At 33.2% G+C, this 23,871-nt stretch overlaps 1 protein-coding gene across 7 annotated transcripts in view; it reads right to left on the bottom strand.

The window, feature by feature from the left end:
- The window catches only part of LCORL (ligand dependent nuclear receptor corepressor like), a 192,069-nt gene that overhangs the window by 10,559 nt on the left and 157,639 nt on the right, over positions 1–23,871 (bottom strand). For 2 of the 7 annotated variants that reach the window (XM_040625265.1, XM_040625264.1), the window contains exons 6-7: positions 19,431–19,524; positions 6,660–11,479 (exon numbers count right to left, since the gene is read on the bottom strand). The exons of 1 other annotated variant lie outside the window; for it this stretch is intronic. In XM_040625265.1, coding sequence (XP_040481199.1) covers positions 6,660–11,479; positions 19,431–19,524 — 4,914 coding nt within the window. Of the gene's footprint in view, positions 1–6,659; positions 11,480–12,267; positions 18,099–19,430; positions 19,525–23,871 lie in introns of those variants that run through there. 4 more of the 7 variants (XM_040625267.1, XM_040625268.1, XM_040625266.1 and 1 more) reach the window with 3 other exon arrangements.

Genomic DNA, 23,871 nt, shown 5'->3' with positions numbered 1-23,871 from the left:
CAATTAGCAAAGTGGTAATATGAAGTCCAAACAAAAAAGAATATGCCAATGAGTTTTTTCATTTTGACATTAAAATATCTATCTTCACTTCATCCAATTCTGACCAAACTAAGATGGTGGGTTAATTAAGACTTGAAGAGATACTGATGTCATATGAAATTAAGACTCGACAAGACAGTGATCTCATATGTTTTCCTAAATTCATAAGATATTTTCTCATGGTTTGTAATATCTATAGTAAAGCTACCTGAATTGACTGCTACCACCACACCTCCTTTCTTAACATGAAATGAAAATCTAGTATACAAAAATGAAATTTTCAAAACAGACTCATCAGAATGTGATCATCTTTAGCTTATAGGTATTTACCACAGTGTTCTTTTAATGGTGAATGTTAATAAAGCACTTAAAACTTAATTTTGATTACTCTAATTTATATTCAAGAACAAATCTAGTATATAAATCAACACATGTTTTTACAGTCATTGCATTCTTTCTGGGAATATCACAGTAAATACAAAGAAACCCTAGCAGGAAACTATACAGAGCAGTATTTTCCAATTATGTTCCCCAAACTGTGGGACATAAAAAGCTGTGATATAAAGTTTGAAGAAGGCTGTTTAACATGTTAATGGGGCTCTGTGATTCAACAGGCACAGGACTGAGCATTTCCCAAAGTTATTAGACCACAGAACCCTTTGCACACAGAACATCTTGAAGGACTAGTGCTTCTTGGACTGTATGTCTGGAATGCTTATATAGCGAAGTAGATTAAGGTGACAATGAGTCATATAGAAATGTTTTTCCATCAAAATGAAATTTAGAAAATCATCTACTCTATGCTTAATAGTTCTTCCATTAAATGATAATTATGCAGCTGAATAATAGCACATGAAGAAATGCTAACTCTAAATTTTATTTAAAAATGTTTAAGCATATTCTGTGCCAAGGTCTGCCTCAACCATACAAATTTAAAAGGACATTTTGAGTTAGGATGCAAAAAATGTGGTAAACCATTCATGAGCAGGACCAGAGGAGGATGCATGGTTGCTTTCAGTTTCAGGTAGTTAAAGGAGTATACTACCAATTAAAAATCACCTATCAGTTACATACCTGTGTGAAAACCAGAATTCAGAATGGAAAAATTGTATTCAGTCATTTTTGAGGATAGATGACAAAACAGGAGAAGCTGACAAACTGAACTTTTTTCAGTCATCTCAGAATCTAATTCAAAGTAAGGAAGGGAAGAATGAAGGAGGGGTAATCAGAAGGGGGAATGAACCATGAGAGACTATGGACTCTGGGAAACAAACTGAGGGCTTCAGAGGGGAGGGGGGTGCGGGCCTGGGATAGGCCGGTGATGGGTATTAAGGAGGGCACGTATCGCACAGTTCACTGGGTGTTATACGCAAATAATGAATCATGGAACATTACATCAAAAACTGGGGATGTACTGTATGGTGACTAATATAACAAAATAAAAATTATTAAAAAAATAAAATGAAAAGAAGAAAGAAAGAAAAAAGTATCAATTTGAATTCTGAATTTTTATGGCAAAATTTAATGTTTTAGGATGAGTACAATGAGTATACCAACCTCAAGTCCACATTAGTTATTCTAGTTTTAAAACTTCCTTAGATGTGTCCAAAGTAAGCTTATTTACGTCCAGATATTTATCAGTTAAGAAAGGCACACATTCACTTCGGTAACTCAAAAGACACTGATAGTCAAAAGTTCTATATCATCATTTTCAATAGTCACTCCATTTTAGGCCATTATCACCTCAAAAATCATCTCTTGCAGCTAACCTTTCACACACATCATTTTGTCCTTCCCATCAAAAATCTATACTGTGTGCTATTATTAGAAAAGATTCTCTAAAATTACACTTTATTTAGTTTCTCACCATTTATGGAATGAATCCTTGGCCTGATCTCTTTGTCCTTCCGTGATTCCCATTTGGTGAACCCAATTAATTCAATTAAAGCTAAAGGCCCACCTTTCACCAAGCTTACATTCTGGCGGCTGAGATAAAAATCACAAAACTGTTCAACCCTGTTATTTCTTGAGATGGTATTTCAAACGTTATCTACATTGCAAAATACCCACCATATTACTCTTAAATTACCTCTGGATTCATAGAAAATATATCTAATACCCTCAATATTCTGCCTGTGAATTTGTAAAATGACGTGCATTCCCATATATTGTTCCCACTATTCTCGTGTTTTAAGAAAGAAGTGATTCTTTCTGGCTGAAACCATCCAATGATGGCCCATAACGTCCAATACTCAACTCTGGGGCTTCACTCAATTTCCACTGCTTGCCATCTTGTTTGTACCTTCAACCTTTCATTCTCTACTGGCTTCTTCTCACTGACATCTAAATTTTTTTTTAAAAACCTGTCTTCATTAGGGCTCCCTCTCACTATCTCCCTATCTCCTCTCCAGTCAGAACCATTTAGTCTTCCGTGCTAATTTTCTTCATTTCCTCTTCCTGCATTAACTCAATCATAAGATTCCTGGCTGCGTTGCCCTACTCAAACTACTCTCTCCAAAATCATTACAATAACCTTTTGTGCTATCTTCAGCGGGAACATTGCAAGGCTTAATTAACTTCTTTTCAACAGTTTACACCATTGTTTTATCCCTTCTTAAAACACATTTCCTTTCTACCACACTCTCCTGGCTTCCTCTTACTTCCTGACTACTCTATCAGTCTCCTTATGTGCACTTTTTTTTTTTTTAAGATTTTATTTATTTATTTGAGAGAGAGAGAGCACACTCAAGTTGGGAGGGCAGAGGCAGAGGGAGAGAATCTCAAGCAGACTCCCTGTTGAGCATGGAGACTGATGCAGGGCTCCATCTCGCGACCCTGAGATCATGAACTGAGTCAAAATCAAGAGTTGGACACCTAACCACCTATGCCACCTGTGCGCCCCTGCACACATCTTCCCCCCCCCCCAATATCTTTGGGGTTCTGAGATCCTAGGCTCTTCCCATTTTACACTGAGCAATCCATTCCACTCTCATGGTTTCAATTATTATGGACTCCAAAATCTTTATCTCTAGCTCAGACCTCTTTTCCAAGCAACAAACCCATATGAAGCAAAGCTGACCTCTTAACAAGACAGGTTTAAACTGCATGGATCCACTTACATGCAGATTTTTCCCCATAAATATACATACAGTACTGTAAATGTATTTTCTCTTCCTTATGATTTTCTTAATAAAATTTTCTTTAGCTTACTTTATTTTAAGCATACTGTACATAATACATAGAACAGAAAATATGTGTTAATTGACTATTCACGTTATCGGTAAGGCTTCCGGTCAACAGGTTATTGGTAGTTAAGTTTTTGCGGAGTCAAAAGTTATATGTAGATTTTTTAATGCACAGGAGGTTAGCACCCCTAACCTCTGCATTGTCCAAGGGTCAACTGTGACTTCTTTGTAAACATCTTTTCTTGGATATCCCATTCAAACTCCTTATGTCTAAAACTACACACTCTGAATGTTCTCTTATATCTCAGTGAATGTTACTACCATCTATCACTTAGATATTCAAGCTCAAACCTGGACATTACCCTTTATTCCTCTACTCTCTAAGATATACCTGATTCTATCTCATAGACCTCAGTCAGATATATCTGTTCTTCTCCATTACCTCCACTATTAGGGATCCAAACATATTTTTCATTAACTGATGCTGGCCTCACAATTTGGGCTATGCTTCCCTCAGTACCTTTATCTTTTGCCATTTTTCTCTCCACCCCCTGCCTCTTTCTTAATTCTTCTTTTATGCCTCAGCTATATGAATTAAATAATTCAGTGTTCTATAAGCCTGTTCTGTCACCCAAATTTTCCACATGCTGTTTGCTCCGCCTGAAATATTTCTCCCCTGACTTCTAAAACTTTGGCAGCCTTCAAATCTCAGCTTAGATGTGAGTATGTAAGAATCCTTGCCTAATTTTCCAAACCTGGGTTCAATTTTCCTCCTAGGTGGTTCTACAAGCTACCTCTCTCCCCAATCATAGCACTCTCCTTTCTATTGGAATTGCCTATTCACTGTCTCCTATAAAATGATAAGCTCCGTAAGAACACAAACCATGACTTTAGCCATTCTATCCCCTTAATTAATATAATAATATCTCACTTAAAACATAAAATATACTCTATTAAATATATACATGACGCAGGTCTTGTTTTCTTGGATAGAAAGGGAACTTTCCGAACTTTCTACAGTATCTAAGAGCATATTGTAGGCATTCATTAAATATATACTGAATTAAGAATAGAATTGCATTTCTTTTTCCCTTTCCATGTCTACAGTTGATACCCAGCAGTACAAATGTAGTGAAGTTTAACTTTTAAAACTATGTATTAAACTATATCTAGACAGTTAATCTTGAAATGTACAAAAACAAGATGTTTATGGCAGAGGAAAAACTCTTCATCAATAGAAATATTCCCTAATTCTTTACATACATTGCCCTATGAATTTTTCTAGAAAAGTCCTTGTTAAAATCTCTCTCAAATCTCCAGTCACTAATTATTCTATGACGAAGAAAAACACATATAAAACTAATAATGAATTTTAGTGTCATTTTCAAAAAGGCATTAAGAAGTATGGAATACCAAGAATAATGAGAAAAAAAAATAACACCTTAAGAAACATTTTAAAATCAGATAAATATAACAAATGCTGCTATAAATACAACTTTGTAAAAATAATGTCTTTGATTAAAAAAAAGAATGTTAAATAAAGAAGGAAAGTTATCAGTAAAAGATAAATAAAACTTTAAGCAGAACAGGAAATAGTACTAGTAATTTTAAAAACGAGAAAAGGTGAAAAACAACTCTGATACTAAATTTTTAAAAAATATCACAAAAGGATTTTGAGATTAATTTGAAAAAGTAATAATGAGGCAACTTCCATCTTATTTTTCCAAGGTGATCTCCTATTTAGTGAGTAAAGAATCATATTAATATAAATTTTCTATTCATACCTTAGGAAGATACAATGGTTAAGAAGCTAGAAGGACAAAATACGGTTCTGTTGTAAACTACCTTTGGTAAACTCTAACAGCATGAAATGAGAATGGTATAAAGAATTAAAAATGAAACACTGTACTTTATACACCATTCATGACAGTCTTTTAAAAATATGTGTTTATATGTTTAGGTGAATTATAATTTTTTTTTTTAAATCACTCAGGCTTCTTCCCTCTTTTTTCCTGACATGCTATTTGTTATGTTATTTTTAGTTTTCCTAAGGACAAGAAACAAAGGACATTATTTTTAGATTTGATTCATCTTTCATAATGGAGGCTCTAATTTGACCAATATTAAAGCTTTAATCATCATGTTACAAAGTTAACATTTTTAATTAATGCATGTTAAATATTACTGAAATAGGTATCTTAAAGTTACTTAATTGAATGTTGGGGGCCATTATAATCATTTATCCTATTAAAACTTGAGTTTAATTATTGATATTAATATTTTAATAGAAGACTTAATAGTTGTTTTTTAGCTTTTAAAAAAGTTTTAAAAAGGTAACAAAAATAAAGCCAAGCCATCAAGACCTCCATAAGCCCCTAAAATATACAAGGTAACAATGCAACCATACAATAAAATATCCTTAAATTTACAAATGTAACCTGGCACTCTCTCATGTCTGGGAAGTAAACAAATAAGTACCACCATACTTCTACAAATCCTCAATTGTCTAGCACCTGTCAATAAGCTGAGATGGAACTGGCTACTTTGGCAACTACAGTGTTCAAATCCTATTTTGATAGGGTCTAAGGGTAACAGTCTCCCTAAGGCACCAAGGTCAGGCCAGCATAACTGAGTAAAGCACATAATTACTTATTAAGTAATTTCAGTTTACATTCTACATTTAGCATTACCTTAACATTACCTATGTATGACTTTCTCCCTTGCTACACTACAGATTAGTTCTGGAAAGAAACCCTCATTTTTGTATCTGTGGAATCTAGTCAACGTCTTGCCTGAAAAAAAACCTATTCAACAAGTTCGCTTATTTACTGAAGAAAATACCTTGTTCCTTAACACTATTTAAATAAGCAGAGTCTTAAAATGGTTCCCAAAGCAGTACCAGAGGGCATAACAATTTGACGGTGAATGTGAAGACTGATATACGAGAATTATATGTTACAGCCTTCATCAATTTAGCAATGAGACAGTCTTTACTTCTTTCCACATGGTCTCAAGCTATTAATTCATCAAGACAATGAATACATATTATCCTGTAGTGTAGCAGTTAATTTTTAGATAGCTCCTTGGGCATATTTACCATTCAAACTGTTTTCAATATTTTATATTTGATCAAATACAAAAACAGATACTATAACTTGGACATTAACGATATATGTTTAGGAGCTTTCTATGTCTCTACTAAATATATTTTAATTTGCTTAAAATCCTGGACACATTAAGATGTAGGGAAGTGAATGGGTACATTTAGTAGAACCTAATTTCATGAGTTTCATACTAGGTGCCAAGAAATTAGGTTGTCCAAATATTTTGGAAATAAATCGAAACTAAATGAGCTGTTCCTTTTCTACCCATTATCTCATACTTTACTCAAGGCACCTACAATGAAACTTTAAAATTAAGTAGAGAAAAACTTACCTAGTTGGGATTTTGAATAATAGTTTGCCATTTGTCCACTGTTGCAAGACTGTCGTTTATGTCTTTTTGTTGACATTTCTGTGGTCTTCCATGGTGGTCTTTTTCTTTTGTTCAATTTGCTAAGAACGTCAGAACTATCAGGATTCTTGTCATAGTTAACACATTTATTTAATTTACTATTGTCAAGTTGGCTGGGAAATTTATCGGTTGAAGGACTATTTGTTTTAGCATTTTCTATTTCTTTAGATTGCTTTTTAAAAGAATTTTGCCTAGCAGAATGGGATCTTAAGGTAAAGCGCTTTGATTCTTCTCTATGAGCCTGATGATTACTTCCACTGTCAACAGATTCAGGAGAGTAAATGATTGTATTTAGCTTAAAAGTACTTCTGTGTTCAAGATAGTTGATCTTCCTCAAAAATATTCTACAATCTTTTAAGGTTTTTGACCTCCAATTATTTGGACATACATTTCCTAGTCTTGGTCCCTTTTCAAAATCTTTTTGGCTGTAATTTGTTCCATTCTCCTTTGCTTGTGACTTAAAATTGTTCTCTAAACTAGCATGTGTTTTCAAGTCAGACATTGCCACCTTCTGTTGCAAAGAGTCATCCCTGATTTCAGGTGGCAAAATAAACTGATTATTTATTGTGTTTTTTCCTTGGAGTGGGATGTCAGCATTTGTTCCCCCCTCAGTCTTATTTAAAAATTGGTTTTGGCAGAAAAATCTCAAGTTCCTCCTTTTAGAGATCCAATCAATTGTTCCATGGTTGTGCAGCTTTCCCTCTCTTTTCCACCTTTCATGTTGCAACCTCTTAAACTCAGTTCTTTTTAATCTAGCTAATGTTAAATTACTTTTCACATTTAACAGTGGAGAGCTAACCATTTTATGCAGTATGTGCAACTTCCCTGCTGATTTTGAAGGAGAAGATAGTGCAAATTTTTTAAAGTGCTTTCTGAAGGGGCTGGTATTAAAATTAGAATATTTGGTCCCTAATTTAATTCCTCTGGTATTTATTACTTCCAAAGGGTTTCGAGCATTTGCTTTTCTAACTAGTGAAAGAGACTGTGTTTCTGTTGTTTGCATAAACCAGATACAGAGTTCATTCAAATCATACTTTTTCCGAAAAAGCATTTTTACGGGTGAAACTTCAAGTTCTAAAAGACAGGTTTCCAAATGGTTTGCTATTTTGAAATTATCATTTTCAATGCGTTCTCTTTTTTTATGAACACAATTTCCAGCTTCATCTCCACTCACTTGCACCCAAGCATTTGTTATTTGCTCAAATCTATTGTTTAATTCCTCTAATAAGGAATCGTTTGAAGTAGAAGCAGCCCACCACCTAAGCAAAGGGTTTGATGAAATTATAGGGTCCAAGGATACTTCAGAAATGGGTATTAATTTATCTTCCAAACACATTTTTGCATTTCTTGAATTTCTAGTTGCTGGGGTACCTTTCGAAGCTATTTTTATCCTTGACTGCCTATGTTTTTCCTTCTGACTTTTACCTTTCTGCAAATGGAGTTTATATGATTTACGGAGCAGAGCATTTCTATAAATAAGTGAGCTAGAAGATGCTAATGGATGTAAGAAATGGAGAGATGGTTTTCTATCCCTAATAGAATGTCTCAAAGGTATAGTAGCAACCATACTTTTTGATCCATTCTTAAATATGTCAGCTTCAGGGTGCCTTGTAGTCATCTTATTGCATTGGTGATCATACTTTTCTTCAGCCAGATTTTTTTCTATTATATGTTCTTGTTCTAAAGGAGGTAAGCAGCTGCTAATACTTACTTCTCTCTCCTGAGGTGAAACTCTATTAATAGTCACAGATATGCCAGAGATTTTCACTTTTGCAGGTCTACCAGGCTTCCTAATTATTGCAAAAGGCTTCTGATTTGGTCGAATAATGTTCTTGGAAGGTTGAGGTATCACAGACTTGTTCTTGATAGGCCTAACATATTCAAAGCCAGACCCCAAGATCTCACTTTCAGTAGTCAAACTTGAAACAGCACTTCTTTCACCTGAGTCAATTTTGTATTGTCTAATATTTCTGAGACTGTTACATTCAGTTGGAAAATCAGCAACATCATTGCTGAAAGACATAACATTGCTTATGTTTACAGTTCCTTCAGAAACATGCCTTCTAGTTCTTCTTGACCTTCCATAAATAACAGTTACAGTAATACTCTTTTTACAAATACCTTCTTTTACTTCTGATATGAAAGATTCTGGACTTTTCTTTCCAGCGCTAGAAGACTCATTTTGGCAAATGGTGATGTCTCTTTGATCAGTTTTAGATTTTGGTGGTCTTCCAATTGGCCGTTTAATTTGTTTCACAACCTGGGGACCTATTTTTTTAGGTCTACCTGGTTTTCGTTTAAAAGATGAATCAATACCATTGCTTGGATTTTCCTTAGGTTCGCCTTGTGGCTTATCACTATTCATATCATCTATAAACATTGCAGGGGATTCTTTAGTTTCTTTTGCACAATTAAATTTGTTTAGTTCTCCCTGTAGAATGTCACTATCATTAAGATTAGAACTATAATTTTCAAAGTTAGCATTTGGGACATCCTTATTTGTTTCTGTTTTTTTTTCAATTACATGATGAGTTGGACACTTTTCAGAAGGAAGATCAATATTTGACTTGGAAGTACCAACTGAAGTTAAAGTATATTTGACTCCTTCACTGCTTTTAACCTCAGATAAAAACATGAGTTTGATAGGACTAGAATAGCTGGAAAAAGAAGAGCTTTCAATGGCTTCAAATTTTGTTGGCACACTTTGAATACTGGAAATCAAGCTACTCGTATCTAAGATAGATGACTTTTCCAGATTATCAAGTCTTTTGCTATTCAAATCTATTGCAGGAATATGATTGCTTTTGATATTGCTGGCTGCTACCACAGATTTTGATAAACTCTGCTCTTTGCATGTCATTCTGCTTACAGTAAGAGTCATATTTCTACCTGAAGTTTGATCTTTACCATTAATTTCTATCAATTTCTTGGATGCCTTGCATCCTTCAGCTAATGAGTGATTATTCCAAGACTTTTTGGCCATATTTATCGTGTCTTCCAAACGCTCCACAACCACTTGTAAATTAGAATTCATTGCAATTTTGTTTAGATCTATATTGTGTGAGCTTTCAATTTGAATATTTTTCACTGGATCTTTTTTTTTTGTAGATTCAGAAACTTTTTTGGCCTTAGGGGATTTTTTGAAGACATAATTATTTGTTACATATACAGAATACCACCCTGGGGGCACAATATTTCGTTTAGTTCTGCTCAAAAGTCCAGGAACACCACTTTTCAAAGGAGTTTGAGTATTCTCTAGCTTTGGATTCTCCTTGCAATTTTGCAAAAGTTTTTTTCCAGCTGCAGATTTCTCCTGTGATTTTCTCATGCTCATTTTCCCAGGGGAAGTTGTTTTAAAGCTGTCTGAAAATGCATCAAAAGCCAAGTTAGTTTCCAAACTATGAAGAGGTAGTTGCACTGACTGAAATGCACAATCTGGCGAAAATGATGTTTCTGCATGATTATTATCTTGCAAGCTTTCAGAATTTTGTAAAGACCCTTGGCAATGATAGAATTCTTCTTTGTCCGTGGAAAGTTTTATCTCATCATTGCGTGTCAACTTCCTTGAATTTTTTTCAGTGTATTTTTTTCTTACAAAATTTTCATCAAGACTAGCAAGTTCTCTTTTTATTTGTAAAGACTGCCTTCTAAACATGGGTGAATCAGGAGAGTTGTGCATTGAAAATAAGGTTTCTTGACGCTTTCGAAATCTTGTCTGAATAATTTTATTTTCTACCTTTTTATCATGTTGACTCAGCAATTCCATGAAACTGTAATCACTGGCCTTGGCATTATGCAAGAGTGAGGATATTAAATCTCTCAATTTTAAATCACTATCTGTATTACAATCACTGCTAGATAATTTTATAAGGTTTGTCTCATCTGTAGTTTCTATTGATTTTAATTTTTCATTAATACGATCCATTAAATCTTGAAAAATTACAGTAGTTTCACCTTTTTCATGATTTGTGGTACAATTATTGTTGTCTTCCAGGAGCAAATAATCAGAGTTACTGGATTTTTTAGTTTTATGTATTTTACCTTCAGGATCACCCTTGTCACTGTTTATTTCTGCTGGTATGAGAGATGGAGGCTGATTAATGTTTATTTCAAGTCTGTTATTTTCTAAGGCTGAAAGCTCTGAGATGACATCTTTCAATTTTTCAAATCCTTCAGTCTGTACAGGTGATAATGGTGGAGGTGACGGACTTCGAGATCTACAAACATCCTTAAGACTGACTGAAACATCACATACTTCCCTTGATGAAAGAGGAGCATGAGAGGTTGATTTTGTAGAGTGAATGTTTGGTAACAGTCCAGAACAGCACCTGTGAGAATTATAACTGTTTGCAATTCCTCTATTCACTACTGTCTTAATGTGTTCAATAGTTACAGTTTGGCAAGATAAACAATGTAAATCTTTAATACAGGCTGGCAGAGGCACAAAACCAGGGCTTTGTCTTTCATTTTGTAAACACCCTCTTTCTGCCAGCCTATATTCACAACTACAGCATAGACCATGTAAATCATCTTCAATTAGGGGCTTTTGAGATTCTGAAGACACAGTATATGATGTGTTACAATAGCAAAGAGAAGCAGCATTCTGCTCTTGGACTAGAAATTTCAACATGGCCAAAACTTGTTGCTGGTGATGTATGCACAAAGATTCCAAAACTTTGCTTAATGCTGATTTTCCTTTTTCCATTTTAGTAGCTTCCTCTGATTTTGCATCAACAGTTGAACTAAAAATAAAAATCAAACAAAAAATGAATTACAGCAAAAATACCAGTATTATAAGGAGTTATAATTTTAACAGAGTTTGAACAAAAGAAATTTTGGTATTGCTGGACTCCTAACTCCTATAGAGCTGCAATAATGACATCTTGATTATTGTTCAGCAAAAATATAATGAAGCACTGATAATCAATTTCCTATGGCAAGTATAATAGTCAAAGGAAAGCCCTAGTTTTGTGATATGAAACCTGATTATAGATATGATTATATTTATAGATTGCTAATGTTTAGTGCTTTGGATGTATTAAGAATATTTAATGGAAAGTGCTTCAGAAGGAGTTACATTTTTGAAAATAGACATTTTATAAGTTATTTTGATAATTATCCATATTAGTGCAAATAAGAAAAGTAAGATGTAGGAGATCTTATCTTTATTTAAAATATTTTTTCAAGGTAGTGAAAATAAAAATTATTAATAAAAGAAAGCTTTGCATATTCACAAGGAAAATTAAGGAATTTAGATTTCATATAAATAACAGAATATCTTTTCTAAGATTAAGCTGTAGGCATTTTAACCTAATAATAAAAAATTTAAGCTATTTAAAAATAAAATCTATTTTTAATTGATTTTAAATACTAATGTAATTACATGAAGACTAAAGGCATTACTTACCTAATTATTTAATTTCAAATGCTGGAAAATGTCCCACTGAAGAAACTAATATACATCTAATTTTAACTAACACCCAGGATTACTTAGCAACCAAGGCAGAAGTCTACAAAAAAATTTTTTTAATCCAATACCAGCAGCAAGAAGAATAAAATATATTAAAAGAATTCTGTTTCAGAAAAGTATCTATTTAAATTAAACAGATCACCAAACTCTGTACATGAAAATAGCCTCCCATTCATGATTTCTTATATTTGCTATTATTGTTAGTAGTTTCTGGTTTGTAGAAATTTTATTTAGGGTTGGAATTGGGATATAATTATGAATTGCTATAGAAGATTGCATTTTGTTTAAAGGATTATTATATTCATGTATATTAAAAAGTAAAGGATTTTTATTTTAAATTGAAAAGTGAAATTAATTTTTATTTTGCTCCCTAAAACTGGCTTAACCTGTTTCACAGATAAGTATGCAATATTTCATCTACATTTTTAAAATATGTTATTTGAGTATCAAAAACACTAATGCAAATTCTGAACATTAGATCAAAAATTTTCTAGAAAAATGATAACTTTACTACATTCAACCAATATTTCACCAAAACTAATATGTGATTTGCCAAAAAGCAGTTATCAAAGTGAGAAAAGATATGAAATTCACAGTAAAATGTTTTAAATCCACAGACATGACCCCAATATCTTTTCCATTCTGAAAAAAAAAATTTTTTTTTTGGTAAATTTTATCATAATTGGGAAGTAAATGATGGAACTGATTTCCAAGATTCACTCTTAGATAATTCAAAAAATATATGGAGAACAGAGACATGAGGAAATGTTAATCATCAAACATGAAGATATACGTGATATTATACTCTTTTCCAGCAAAGTAAAAATTATAATTTTCACATAAGCAAAAGAAAACCCAGAGTTCTGATAGATGCACTTCAAAGTTTCTTTAAAGTTATGTTATGGCCTAGTAAACATATCTGTGATTAAATAAAGAGAGCTTTTGTTTCTTAGAAAAACTCATTGCACCGTATTTTAAAGATTAATTTGCATTCTAAGTTTCTAAAATGCTTAAATGCTTTTTTTCTGTTAGCAAAGTCAAAAAGAAAACAGAAATAATTAAAACTAATGATTAATGTTAACTATTCTGAAAACCACCGCAAGATTTTTACATTTGTCTTCTGAGATTTCAAGGAGGTCTTTACTTTAACAAAGTTTCTTTTCAGTTAATTACTTTTTTCCCCCATTTTATTACTTTTAATAATGGAACTTCCAAAATACCACAGTGGTCAATAATTTCCATGTAATGGTATATGAAGCATAGCTTCATAAAGTTACTAATTGGATATTCAGTATTAGATCATATCTAATACACACATATCAGATATTAGCTAACTAAATTCTCAAATTATAAAATTCCGTAATGTTTATTTGGCTCCAAATTTTTTTTTTCATATTTCTTGCACGTTAGAGTCTCAAGGAAAAACCTAATATCAGTAAGTAATAGTTGAATACACGCAAGTCTCCAATCTAGATTTTATTCTCAAGTGATTATGTAAAGGTTCTATAATTATATCTTTAATAGCTCCCTTGTTTTAATGTTAAATTTCTTTCTAACCTTTTCCAGTTCGATTTATAAACCAAACATCCTGCCTATTTTTTATATGTTACTATTGGTTGCTCATTACAAGTTTGAAATAGTTCTCTGGAGAAGTCAATTTTTCATATTAGTATAAATAAAACTCATTCCTACAGTGAATCAAAAGTCAGTGTAGTCAGTTTTTTCTTTTCTTTTCTTTTCTTTTCATTTACTGAATGAGTAAATCAATCACACACCAACAGTGTTGTAAATTTAAGTGCAAAAGCATTGAAGTGCTTTACTACAAATTACAACCTAGAAACACGTTAACTGAACAATTAAAATTCATACAATCAGATTTAGATATATAACAACACAAAGTAGGAACAGAATTACAGTACATTTACAACACAAGACAGATACATGAATTCATTAGAAAATATTGTAATAAATAATTCATGAATTATAGTGCAATTGATTTATGCATAAATATAACTAATTGCCTAACAATCAGTTTATATTAACAAAATCTGTCAAAATCAAGGCAGCCACAGAGTTTTACTAAATTACTGCGACAATGGAAATACTGCAATTAAAAAACAAATACAAGTATTTGTACTGTAAACAACTAAAAAAATCAGTCTCACTAAAGTTAGTATACAATTTAATATAAAATTGTCATTAGCTACCAGAAATGGTTTAAACAACTTTACTGAGCAGTAGTTTTCTAAAAACAGAGGCACTGTTTTTCCTTTTCCTTTTTTTTTTTTTTAAATATAAAATACTTGAGGAACATTCAAATAAGTAGAAAGCATATAAGGGTTGCTTTCACCTTCATTAAAAGTCTGCTGAAACTGGATTTTTCAGAAAACTGTCAATTAATAAGTAGTAACTGGTAACTAAATTTATAAAGTACTTTGAAAGTTTAACATAAAGAACATCTTAACAGAATCACTGGGGAGAAGGGGAACCCATAAATTTCCCTGCCTTTCCTAGTTTGTATAATCAAAAGTTAACTCAATAATTAGAAACATTTTGTTTCTTTTAAAAGTTACGGGTTGATCATTACCTATAAACTATCAAAAAATATTTAATTTACTATTTCTGACCAAAAATAAATAATACAAATACTAAATGCTGCAAATTAACTATAATATTACCTATAAAACTACTGATCACTGTGAAGTCAATAGCAAAATGATCCCTGATTTTATGAATCCTGTAAAGTTTTTGGTCAGGTCATCTTTTAAATGATATAAAAGTGTTCTGTAAGTATCCCTTTACTATAAACTTCTCAATCAATTTATTAATGTAAATATAGTGTGAGGAATAAAAAAGCTCAATATAAATATTATGTAATGCATTCAGGCCCCCAAATTTTTGCAAGTAAAATTCTGTATAAAGAGGTCAATAAAATTGCGTTGAAACATTTACTTTATTTTTTAAATTTGTTTTTCAATGGGGGAGGAGGGGAAATATATTAAATAATCCAAGTTCTGGCCCTCACAAAATATGGCTTAATTCTTTAAAAAGAAAGATGACCCTGACATCTGCTGTTTTGCAATCTATTATGTATACTTACTGGGGGAAAAAAAAAGAGCAAGAGGATTCATACCCTAGTATGCAGGTAACGTTACGCTGAAGAGGGTTCAGTATCGATCTAAGAGACCAAATAACTACCTGATTGTGTAGCTTCCCACTCTTCAGTTTTTTTAAACATATGTAAGCAGTTTTTAAATGTAATAGCTGAAAATCTCATTAGTATTACATGTATATGTGATTATTAGATACACACAAACACAAGTGTAAAAACACAAGTATTTGACAAGGTGCACTTATTTTTTAAATTCAGCTTTAAGTATTCCTTTTGGACTCATGAAAATTGGCTTAGAAAAATGATCAGAACCTGAATTTTAACAGAGAAAAGGGGCACTCGGAGAATTCTGAATATACGAAGCAAATCCCCATTCTTTATATGGAGGCACATGCTTTATAACATTTTACCACTAAAACTGCATACTCCATAAATCCAACATGGATACTCTGAACCACATTTTAAAACTGCTATATAAAAATTACTGGTCTCTCTTATGAGTCTAGTAAAAGTTAAAATGCACTGCCCAGCTTCTAACTACCCAATTAGTAGAGAGTTTACATTACTGAAAGTTCAAAACAGCTTCAGTGTTAAATATCTGTAAATCTATTCAAGACCCTGAACAAACTGCAAATTTGGTTATTAGCAAAATGATAATGTATCGCCCACCAAAATGAAATCTGTAATTCATTTTGATAAACTGAAAATGTTTTGAAATGTCACAGCAGCAAATATATTAAAGTTACACTGAGGTTTTTCAATAGTAGGAGTGTGTCACAATCCTTAAAATTTAAAGTAGTCATAACATCAACTAACCAGCACATTTAAACCAAAATTATCATTCTCAAGCTTTTTCTGTGCACATTATAAACATGCTCTAAGTTGCATTCCAACTTTCTTTTCTAACCTTACACATTAGCTTATTTTTCAAATGAAAAACAAAATTAAATTATTTTAATAATTAAATTTAAATTACTTTTTGTTCTTAGTATTCCATCTTATATTAAAGGATTCTATAGCTGCTGGGGTTAACTATGTGTCAGTTTTTTTAAAAAGTATATACCTTATAAACCCCAACTTCCTGTAAATCAACTATTAAATGATAAATATTAAATTTCATTATACATATCATTTAAGGTTTTCTTTTCTATTCCTGGTGGATGCACTTGAGTGCATTTCATATTTCATAGAATACACTGTAGTGTACTAATACTGTATATATTAATTTTTCTTAGTATGGAGATAGCCGTCTATTTAAACTTTGATTGGTTGTTTGACATACTTACAATAGCTGTAAGTGTAGTATGTAAAAATGTTTACAAACTATTAATATCATATTTCCATTATAAGATGGTTCAACTGAATGGCTGGAGTGGTCTTTCACCGATAAAAATGTTTCACTTGACAATTACTTGTTTTCCCACAACGCTTTATGCTATTGACTACTAAAGAAAACCTGAATCTTTCACCTATTTATACAAGGATTAAATACAAACTATCAGAATTAAGTAAGCAACTATATAATTCTGTCCACAGTGAAAACCCTGAATAAAACTTTTTTTTCAAAAGGCATGTAAGTGGTTTTTGAACTGTAAAATTTCATGTCTCCTGTCAGAGTGAGCATCTGTAATTCCCACATGTGTGTATATAGACACACAAATACACACCTGTGCACATACACACACACACACGCAAACACACACACACACACGCACATACACACATACAAACATTTTCCTAACAAGTAATCTACACAGGCTTGCTGTTTTTGCAGCTGCCAGTCCCTGAATCTGTCATATTATATAACCCAGTGTCTGGTAATCGGAGTTTCTTCTTCGGAGGAGTCTTCAGTGTTCCAGATCTTTCTTTTACCTTGTATTCTAAAGTGCTGTGAGGTACCCCATAAATTCCTTGTGCTTTGGAAACACTCATTTTTCCGCTCATTACCATTGCAATAGCCTCTTCCATTATTTCATGATCATACTGGCGATAACGGCCACGTTTTTTCCTGGGCTGCTTGTTATCTTTTCGATCCAATCCATCTTCAGTATTTTCAGAGGTTCCATCAACTGTTCCATTTTTAGAATTAAGACACAAAGGAGAGAGGTCCCCATGTAGAAAATAAGAGTCAACACTTGAGTGAGTTACAGGCCCAGAACATTCTATTTTGTTCTGTTTAGGGAGTATATTTTTCAGTTTTTGGAGAGCTGATCCTTCTAGGACTGGAGAGGTTTTGGAAACTTGATACATAACATCCAGCAGACCAGGACCATCAGGTTGTGGTTTTGAAACAGAACTTACTCGAAGCTGAGGAATTTTTAACTGTACAGTAGGATGTGAAGTTTCATATTGTAGGCTTTCATTTTTTTCTTTAAATTGAGTAACCATTTTCTGTAGAGTTAACTGATGGAGGTAACTGGAAGCTGTTGGGAATTTTAATTCTGAGGTTTCAAGTAGATTGAGTTTACTTTTTTCTGTGCGCTCTGCTTGAGCTCTTGCCCACAAGGCTACTTTTTGCAGGACTGCACAAGTTTCTTTACTGTCTTTATATGAGTAACTATCATTGAAATCTCGAGTTTTGTTTTTAAAAGATGCAGGCTTCCCTGCTGGTAAGGCTTCTAAGTGGAGAAGTAAAGTTTTTTGAGGTATGCCATAAAGTATGCCTGCTTTATTTATGTCCAGTGCTCCAGACTGAATGTCTTTCAAAGCTTTTGAGAGCAAACCATCTGCAAACTCAGCACTTCTTTCCACATAGTCCTCTCTGTTTCTGTGTAGTCTCCTGGATGGATGGAATGAAACGATGGTAAACTGATGCATGAGAGACTCTCACACAGCTATGGAAGGGGAGGGTCCACTCCTTTATTATACTCCTTGCTTAGGTAACATCACTGCTTATGACTCTTTTTAAGTCTGTGAGATGTAGTAGTTACTCCTTATCAAAGCAAACGCTACAGTCCTGGTAGGACAATGTGTCAATCATACGGTGGCCTCAACGGGCAGACCTTCCAAGAACATAAAATCCTAACTCAGTATTTGTAAAAATATTCTCATGATGTTGCTATTCCTCTGACAGATGCTTGCAGAGCAACACTTATAATTTTTATTTGTACAATCAGAGTTCCATTATAAAAAATACCCAAATCCTAAAGGAGTTTTTGTTAGTAGAAACGTGACGTTACCGCTAAACAAGTAATAAAAGAGTCAACCCCTTTAAAGGAAATTTGTAGCAGCAAGAATATTTCCAAACACAAACATCCCATATTTCCACAAGACTAATTTTTCTCTAGACAAAAACTTAAAATTTGAAACAAGTAGATAAGTTATATTGGGTAAAATAATTTGATACTATAAATGTTATTTCTATTTCAAATATATCATTGTAATTTTCAGTTTCTCAAACAGAAGCTAACTATAACTTATGACTCAAAAGCTATTACAGTCTTGGTTGAAACAAATTACACTCTATATCTAAGATTTAAATTTGACAAAAAAGCTTCCTATACAGTTTGTTAATGGGAAGATGCAAAAGTTACTAAATAAAAATCCAAAAATCCAACAGAACAGCATTTCACTGCTAATTATTTAATTAATTTAATGAGAACTTTCAAAGCATGAAAAGACTTTCTGTGGTGCTTACTAGATATATATTATTATATATACTATATAAAGTTTGCCACCACACCTAAAGCACAGTGAAAAAATGTAAACACTATAAGCTAGCTGTAAGAATTAGTAAGTATGGTACTTTTAAAATTTGTTGATTGTTTAAAAAAAATAGTGAAATCACATATTTTCCTTAAAATTGCCTCCTGAATATTGAATTTTAAATTTTCTTTACTCGTCCTGCTTCTTAGTTTGTAGCCTATGATTAAGTTGGTAGTTCATTTTAGTAACATGAACTAAAGTTTGGTGATTGTTCTGATAACTTTTCTTTAACAGAAAGAATAAAAAAGAAAGAAAGGACAAATGAAAGGTATGAGAGACACACACTTATGAGTGACAAAAATTCTGGAGGAAAGCTATATGTCAATCTACTCAAAGTAGTATTAAGAGTTCTCTGTAGAGATAATTTTATATTAATATTAAATTATATTTCCTAGATATTGCTTACCCAGCCATTGAATTTTCAGAAGAAGGATCACATATGGATGACTCTTCAGATTTTATGCTGGTTTTCTTTGTAGAGAGATCTAACACTCCATCCCCTATAATTTTTGCAAGAGAAAAAACTTTATATTTGTGACAGATAGGTAATCCTTACATTTTAACATTTCATATTTTGCTGATCTACTAATTCATGACCTAAAAATTAACACTTATATTTGATATGTGGCCATTACCAACTCATCTTGTGGTTTTAGGAACAGGACATGACTGGGAAGGCACTACATAGGAAAAAAGAACAGAGAAGGAGCTGGCGTTGCCAAATGATATGAAGAAACAAACAGGCTATGATATAAAATCTGTTTAAAAATCAACCTTTGGTCACTTTTCCCATTGTTCTGCTGTAAACAGCCTTTTTTCTAATCAAGGCGGCCCAGATGATGCTTCAAGAAAGTAGGAATGATGTAAGTTGTACAAAACAGAGACCACAGAAAAAAATGATGATGAATAGAGAACAATAATTAGCATTTACTAGGACTAGCAATATGTGGAATATATGCCTTAGGTAAACTGTGACTCTATATATAATCAATGTATTTTTTAGAAATCAGTGTAAAATTTTACTATTTTAGATAACTGAAATGTATAACAGTTGAATCACTGCTTACGTAATATATTGAGTTTAGATCTGTGATTGGATGAAGACATAACCTATAACAATATAACATTTTAGGAAAAATAGCCTGTTAGAAAGCAACTGCCTAAGTACTTATTAAAATGTAGTTGTTTTTATTATTATTATAACATTGAATTTACATAAATAAAACCAACAATTCAGACATGTTAATCTGACAAACGTAAGGATCGAAAGAGTAAAAATAAACTATGAATTTAAAACACAGCACTAAATAATACTGAGACTATTTCTTCACTTATAGCTTAAAAATTAAAAATTTAAGTTATAAAGAATCATTATAAGAAAATACATATTTAAAAATATACTTAAAAATTCAAGTCGGTTTAAAAAAATTCAACTGGGTTTTATTGTTACCATATAAATTTACCTAACACTTAGGTGGTCTGGCAAGATACAAAGACAGAAAAATAAAACATGTCACTCATAACCTGCTATGTAAGTCAGTAATTTTATTGAGTGCCTACTATGCGCAAAGCACTATTTTAGGAATTTGGAAGCAGCAATAACAAAGGCATAAATAGTACCTATTGTCACGGTGCCAACCGTGACCAACCAAATACATTATCGGGGGAAAGCTTCCATAAGGAACAGTTTGTGCAAAGGCTGTGATACAGAATCATTTCCGAAATGTCTGAGGAATAGCAAAGAGGCCAGGGTGACTGGAAGCCAGGCTGAGTGAAATGAGATCAGATATGTACAAAGGCAGATCACATTAGGCCTTGTTGGTCATGGTAAGAAATTTGAATTTTATTTTGAGAGAGAGAGGAAACCACTGGAGGATTCTGAGCATAAGACTGACACAATTTTAATTTGTGCTTTTAAAGGATCAATGTGCTGTAGGGAGAATGGACTGCAAGGGCTAGTGGCGGAGTAGAGAAACCTGTTGGGAAAACGCTATGGTATTTCTCAACTTGGGGCTTTCACACTTCTTTAGTTTCCCCTGTTAGAGGACTCCTAATCTTTTCCTTCTATCCCCACACTCATCCTAATTCTCACCAAATCCTATCATCATCCAATCATTCAGGCCACAACTTGAATTTGGTTGATTGTCACTATTCTAGGTTCCTATACCTGCAACACTTACCCATATTACCTAGCTTTTAGCATGCTATATTCTAGTTGCTTACATACTTACCAGCATTAGCCATGCAGACCATAAACTATGTGAAGACAAAGCCCATGTCTATTTTATTCACCCACGTATCCCCACTGCCTAGAATAGTGCCCAGCATACAATAAGCGTTCTGTAAATATTTGAATAGAATTTTGAAGAAAGAGAAGACTGGATAGGTAAACAAAGCATGTGGTACACAGTGTCTTGAAAAATTGTTAAATGAAGCGTCTTGCCCCAGGTTATCTGTCCTGCTCAATTTTTTATGCTTTGTCTCCAGCTCAACTCAATCTTTATACTTCCCATGTATCTAACCACCTCAACCTTCATACTTCCCATGTATCTAACCACTTGCAGTTCCTCAAGCATGCTATATGGTATCAGGTCTCTCAAATTGCAGTACATGGTTCCCTCTGCCTAGAACGCTCTACCTTTTCAACTTGTCAAACTCCTACTCATCTTTAAAGATCAATATGCCCCAGGTAGAAGCTGATTACTGTTTCCCTTGTGTCGACACTTATAACACTTATGACATTGTCTTGCAATTATATATAATATATATAATATATACATGTATATATAATTGATTACATAATATATATGATTACATATCAATATATAATTGATTATATAACACATAAAATGATTACATATATATACATGTATATATATCTATATATGCATATATATGTATATATTTATATATTTATCCCACAAGACTGAATTCCTCAGGTCAGGGATCTTACTTATTTGTATTTCATAAATACTAGAGCTCTGTAACCTACTAAAAGAAGAAAGAATTGAATGTTGTCTTCTCTTTTACTATCTCTTTTCTCTCCCTCAGCAATTAAAATTTTATTATTTTATTATTTCAAGATCACCTTCTTCAAAAAATCATTACTATCTAATCCATATTCAGATTTACCACTGAATTCACCAGTTTTGATTCTGCTCATGTTTTATGTAGTATGTAGCACATAAAACACACTCCATAAATCTGTTATTCCCAGCCAATGTTACAAAATGAATTAATGAAATTTCTCCAATTCTAAACTTTTAGACTTCTGATATAGTCAATTTAAAGTTAATTACTTCATAGACCAGAAATAAGAAAAGGAGGTACTGGGAACTCTTCTCTCTCCTTTACATTAACTATGCAAATTAGGCTATAGCTCCCTAGCTAGGGCAATACAGGCATTCTTGTCTTTTTTGGGCCATATCTAGACACATGGCCCTGGTTAGGGATAATCTGAATCTGAAGGATGAACTAGACCTAAGTCCTGTTCCATCTTTAAGAGAGCTACCCAAATCAGGCTTATACTCCTGATTCCTCTTCTTTTGGAACTCAACACAGTGACCAAGGTGAGAGATGCTTTAATTTTTTTTCCCCATAGCCTTGTCTCCATACTTAGGCTACCTATGTTAAAAGTTTTACTCTGCAAGTAACACATTATAGTCTGTTATCTAGTGAAAACAAAATATACTCCTTCAACATATCTCTGCCACACAGTAAAATTATGTAATCAATGAGCATTTATGTACTGAATACAAGATACATAAATATGTAACTAAAGAACTTTTAGAGAAATTTCAGTTATTGTAGAAAATTCACTTTTTGTTAGCAGTGCTTTGACTTATACTAAAGTATTTTGCTGCTACCATTACTCCTTTATACATCATAAAAGCTATAGCTCAAGAGCTAGAAAAATCACAGAGTTATCTCTAGGATTGTCCAAATTAGAAAAGCAAAAAGAGTAACAGAAGGGGAGAGGTAGCTTGGGAAGAAGGACTGAGAAAAAGAAAGATCAGGAATGGGGATAAAGGGCATTTTCTTGTTCCTGCTGCTGATTTAGATCTAGCTGAAGTGATTAAATCTATAAGTATCACTCCTTCACAATGGAGACAGCACATGATAACTAGACTGTTTTGTGTGTATATATTTCCAAAGTACTAATGATTAACTTGAAACTAAGAAACTAAGCACTTTTTCAAAAAGATTTTATTTATTCACCTGAGAGAGAAAGAGAGAGAGAGTACAAGCTGGGGGGTGTGGGATTGGCAGAGGGAGAGAGAGAAGCAAGCTCCCCGCTGCAGGGAGGCTGACATGGGGCTCGATCCCACCAGGATCCAGGGATCATGACCTGAGCTGAAGGCAGATGCTTAACCGAGATACTTAGGCACCTCTTTTTTAAAGATTTTATTCATTTACTTGATGGGGGGGGGGGCAGAAGGAGAGGGAGACGCAGTCTCCCACTGAATATGGAGCCCAACATGGGGCTTGATCCCCAGACCCTGAGATCATGACCTAAGCCAAAGGCAGACACTTAACGAACTGAGCCACCCAGGCACCCCAAAAACTAAGCACTTATTATGCTCTAGGGCAATATAAAGTAAGTAGAAGACAAGGACTGAAATTTATTTACCATTCAACTATTGGTAGGTACCAAGGTTATTTTTGTTTTACACTTTTTTTTTTTAAGATTTTAAAAATTTATTTGACAGAGATAGAGACAGCCAGCGAGAGAGGGAACACAAGCAAGGGGAGTGGGAGAGGAAGAAGCAGGCTCCCAGCAGAGGAGCCTGAGGTGGGTCTCGATCCCAGAACGCCAGGATCATGCCCTGAGCCGAAGGCAGATGCTT

This window comes from Ursus maritimus, unplaced genomic scaffold (assembly GCF_017311325.1).
Source record: "Ursus maritimus isolate PB19 unplaced genomic scaffold, ASM1731132v1 scaffold_8, whole genome shotgun sequence".
In the NCBI taxonomy this organism is placed as follows: Eukaryota; Metazoa; Chordata; class Mammalia; order Carnivora; family Ursidae; genus Ursus; species Ursus maritimus.
The sequence above is the reverse complement of the archived record's forward strand: the minus strand, read 5'-3'. Positions and strand labels throughout refer to the sequence as shown.